Raw genomic sequence first — 4,675 nt, forward strand, 5'->3', positions numbered from 1 at the left:
GCAAGTAGATATCCATATATTTAAATGGACCTTGTTGGAGCATACGTAATCCTAAAATGTAGCATCGTACTACAGATGGCGTTTACCGCGGCATTTGTGGTATTTTCTATATTTGTAATGTTTGCAAAATTTCATAAACTTTTTATTTATTAAATCTAAACATTAAAAGTTATACTTTTTAAAAACAAGGGGTGAGCGTGTATTAGTGTACACGCGTAAGAAGTGAAACTTCTTTAGATTGTATATGATAGCAGTATTTAAAAAAAAAACAGTCCTAAATTTTGTATAAAATAAATAACAAAAATACGGCTTGATTTATATGCAGAGCATACGAAGTCTGTTCAAAAAGTATCGCGAATTTCGAATTTCCGCGGGTTACGTATACTCGATTTTCGATTTTTTTGTGGCGTTATGTTTGTACTCACGTCTGTTACTTATACCGACAAGTTTGGCCATGTTGAACGTTCAGTTAATTTTTAACAGCTGTTTTACTTGCACGTGTTTTGACTCGTCTTCGATTTTTGCCCATTCAAAAAATGCATCAAAGAATTTGTATCAAATTTTGTGTGAAAAACTAAATTAAGTGCGCGGACGGATTCCGAATGTTAATTGTGGCATATGGTGAAGCTACCTTGGACCGAGGCAACGTTTATCGGTAGAACAAAATGTTATCAGAGGCCCGAAAAGATGTGAACGACGAAGAGCGTTCCGGACGCCCGAGCACGTCAACAACAGACGAAAACAGTATTGAAGTGAAGAAAATAGTATTGGTCAATCGTTGAATCACCGTTGGAGAAGTTACTGAGGACCTAAACACATCAATTGTCTTCTGCCATTCGATTTTTACCAATGATTTGGACATGAAACGGGTCGCCGCGAGATTTGTACCAAAATTGCTCAATTTCGACCAAAAACAGCATCGCATTAATATTGCTGTTGGACTTCGCGAATTGCAGGGGTGTGGTGAGTTCTTGCCACAGGGTAGAACGGCCAATAAGGAATATTACCCGCCAGTTATGCGCAACTTACGCGAAGCAATCCGGCAGAAGCGCCCGGATTTGTGGAAAAAGAAAAATTGGCTTTTGCACCATGATAAAGCCTCTGTTCACATATTTGCTTTTGCGTGAATTTTTGGCCAAAAACAGCACATTAGCGTTGCGTAGCAGACGAGTGTACTGAGTGGGAGGGTGGATTTTTATGTTCGCGGAATGGGTAGGTAGATCATTACTTACTCCAGTAATTACGAATTAAGCAACTAATAAATACCAAGTTTTATCGTAATTAGGTCAGTAGTTTTTGAACTATTGTCTACGAAACAATTCAATCGGGAACAAATTGTGAAATATGGAGAAAATCGAGGACCGCGCTGTTATAAAGTTTCTTACCAAGCAAGAAAAATCAGTTCAAACCATACTGGAAGAGATGTCATCCGTTTACGGGAAGTCTTGCCCGGATAAAATCATTCAGAAATTCAAAAAATTAATACTGGTAGATACCCGACATAAGAAAAAGAAATGGTAGGAGTATCAGATAGAACCATTTTTAAAATTCTTCACGATCGTCTTGGTGTGACTAAAGTTAGCGCAAGATGGCTGCCAAGAATGCCCACTCCGCCTTAAAAACAACAGCGTGTGGAGTGTTCTCGCGCGTCTTTGGACCTCTGTAGTGAAGATAAAGATGCAGTATTGACTCGAATTGTTACTGGGGGCGAAACATGGGTTCATAATTATGAACCTGAGTCCAAACAGCACTCTATGCAGTGGCACAAAAAAGGCACACCACCATCCAAGAAGTTTAAGGTTTCACAGTCGGCTGCAAAATTCATGGCGACAGTCTTTTGGGACTCAGAAGGATCCTGTTGATCGATTATAAGTCTGAAGGTGTTTCCATAACCGGAAAATACTATGCTTCCATCCTGTAGCGGTTAAAGGAAGCAGTCCAAAAAAAAAGAAGAGGAAAATTGAGCAAATGTTTCCTCCTTCTGCACGACAACGAGCCTGTTCACAAGAAGCGTGTTTCGATGGCTGCCCTGCAGAAGGTGGGCTTCGAAATTTTGACTCACCCACCCTACAGTCCTGACCTAGCTCCCAGCGATTATTACCTGTTCCCAAACTTTGAAAAAAGTCATCGTGGGAAGAAATTTTTAAGCGACGAGGAAGTGAAGGATGCAGTTTCGGTGTATTTTTCAGACAAAGAAAAAACTTTTTTTATGGAAGGTATACGTAAGTTAATTGAAAGATCGGACAAATGTATAAGGGTAGAAGATAAAAATATTGAAAAGGAGAAATAAATTCGTACTTTTATTTCCACTTCTTATCCCCCTTTCCGCGAACTTAAAAATGCCCCCTCGTACATGTATTTATTTAATAGCACCCACGACCGTGTATGTTCGATACTCTCGACATGTTTGTTTCTAAGAACTCAACTTTTTTCACCTAAGAATTATGAAGATTATGTATTCTTATGCTGTCCCCTTTAGTCACGCACCCGCGAGCCGTGTAACTAGTTGTTCCGCATTCTTTTTTAAATGAACGTAGAATGTTGAGACCTNGGAGAGAATAAGAAAGCTGGTTTTAACGTTCTTTTAGAATTTTACAATGAAATGGGAAAGGTTGCATGTGAATCTAATAATGGTGGCGAAGTTGCCAAGGTATATACATAATAATCAATAATTTTTAATGTGCTTTGACTAAATATAATTTTGATGTTTCTAGTTTCTTGTAAACCCTTGCCTTAAAAAACTGTCTAATCAGGACGAGACTTATGTAGTACATTTAAGTATACGAGGTGTGGGCTACTTTGCAAGAGCAATTTATATCCATTTACGAGAAAAATTCGACGGCATTCTGGCCCTCATGTCACAGAAGATGGAAGAACAGTTTTTTATCCAAGAAACACCCGAGACTCCCATCAACTTAGAGTTTCTTCCCGACTACATATTTTCGATCGGTTCCATGGTCAGTCTGCTTAAAGACTTAACCGACTCACAAATGTCTGTAATATACAAGTCGTCGATTTTTATGATTCAGATGTTCCCTAAAATTCCTTCTCACCATCGTTTTGTAGTAGTTGACGCAATTGTTTCTTTAATATGCAATCTAAATGTGAATAATAAAAAAATGCTTTGCAATTATCTACAAGTTGTCCTATATCAAGGTATTTTATGGACTTGTTCACATGAAATCGAAGCTGATGCAGAAGTAGTTAAAGACAATATAAACATCATCACTTACAAGTCTTATATGCAATTGTGGAACGGCTTACTGAACCTCAGACAACGATATTTAGACGCAGAAGAGACGAAAGTCCTCAAACGAGAAATTTTCGATGAGCTGATACGAAATTTGTTGGTTCTAATCAATAAACTCGACCTAGGAACTGTAGTAAAGAAAAATGAAGATATGATAACGACAGCGACCGATCTGGAAACTATTTTTGAACCTGTCAAAGTTGCTGACATTATCATCTTTGTGAACATTGCTGACCTTTACAGAGACATTTTTATATTGGTTAAGAAACAGGATCCTGCAATGTTCAGAAAATGGATCCCTGCATTCGTTGATAACGTCATCAAAAAGTCCCAGCACTATCCTTTGTGTAGCGGCTTCTATAAATTGCTCACAGCCTGTTTAAAATTGAGCACATCTTTGAGATACTTCACCAAAGCACGAATCGAAAAGTACGAGTATGTACGATCTACTTACGAATCGATTTACAGTTTCATCCAAGACATTTTGCAAAAAGTAAGCCATTTAAAGGAAGACCTTTTGATATCATGTCTCGAACTCTTGATGAGCATTCCTGAAGCTATGGTTAAGAACATTTTACCCCAAGCAGTCCCAGCTTTCACGTCACTTTTCAATGTAGGAAGGAGTTATTTGAAACTAGCTCATTTAGCAATTGATACATTGGAAGAATGGTTCATACTTCTCCCCATTAACGACTTTAAACCGTTCTTAGAAGAAATAGTCCCTGAATTAGATTCATATCTTGAAAGTCATTCGTTGAATGAAAAGAACTTAATTGTAGACTCTACCAAGTTTAAGACGAGAAAAACCGAAAGAGCTGTAATGAAACGTAAAGTGTTTATTGAAAGTGAATCAGAATTGTTAGAACTTCAGTACAAAATTATGGTTTTCTTGGGAAAACTTGATACAAATATCTGTTACAAATTTGTAAGTTCTAAGAACACACTTGAGCCTGTGGTTTGGGGTAAAAACTGTCATCTAAAGGTGACGCTACCTTTTGAAGACGCCGATATCGATATAGGTCTTGAGAAATTCGTGCCTCACGTACTGAATATTGCCCTTCATTCTAGTAATAGAAAAAGTAGGGTCACAGCTTGTGAACTGCTTCATGCAATAGTTCTGAATTTACTCGGAGTCAGTGAGTATTGTGTGTGATAAAAAGAGTTTTTCCGACGTTTAGTATCAAACTTTTAGGTAAAGCGGCAAGCGATGAAGATCTGAATGATATAAATCTCGTGTTAAAAAAGATATTTGTTCCTTTACTTCAATTGGCTTGTGACGTGGACGGAGTTGTAAGACAAATTTTCGAACCGTTTGTTCTTCAACTGATGCATTGGTACTCGCATCCATCCCAGAAGGAAGGAGAACAAGCTGAAATCGTGAAGAATGGACTGATGGTGAGTAAACGGTTTTCTTACCAAAAAGAG

The 4,675-nt window shown here is 37.9% G+C and overlaps 1 protein-coding gene across 1 annotated transcript in view; it reads left to right on the top strand.

Moving 5' to 3' along the window:
* The window catches only part of LOC108743426 (DNA-dependent protein kinase catalytic subunit-like), a 63,503-nt gene that overhangs the window by 16,601 nt on the left and 42,227 nt on the right, over positions 1–4,675 (top strand). Inside the window, exons 5-7 of the mRNA XM_025980333.1 lie at positions 2,571–2,650; positions 2,715–4,386; positions 4,443–4,645. Of these exons, the coding sequence (XP_025836118.1) occupies positions 2,571–2,650; positions 2,715–4,386; positions 4,443–4,645 (1,955 nt within the window). The remainder of the gene's footprint in view (positions 1–2,570; positions 2,651–2,714; positions 4,387–4,442; positions 4,646–4,675) is intronic.

This window comes from Agrilus planipennis, unplaced genomic scaffold (genome assembly GCF_000699045.2).
Source record: "Agrilus planipennis isolate EAB-ADULT unplaced genomic scaffold, Apla_2.0 scaffold210, whole genome shotgun sequence".
Classification (NCBI taxonomy): Eukaryota; Metazoa; Arthropoda; class Insecta; order Coleoptera; family Buprestidae; genus Agrilus; species Agrilus planipennis.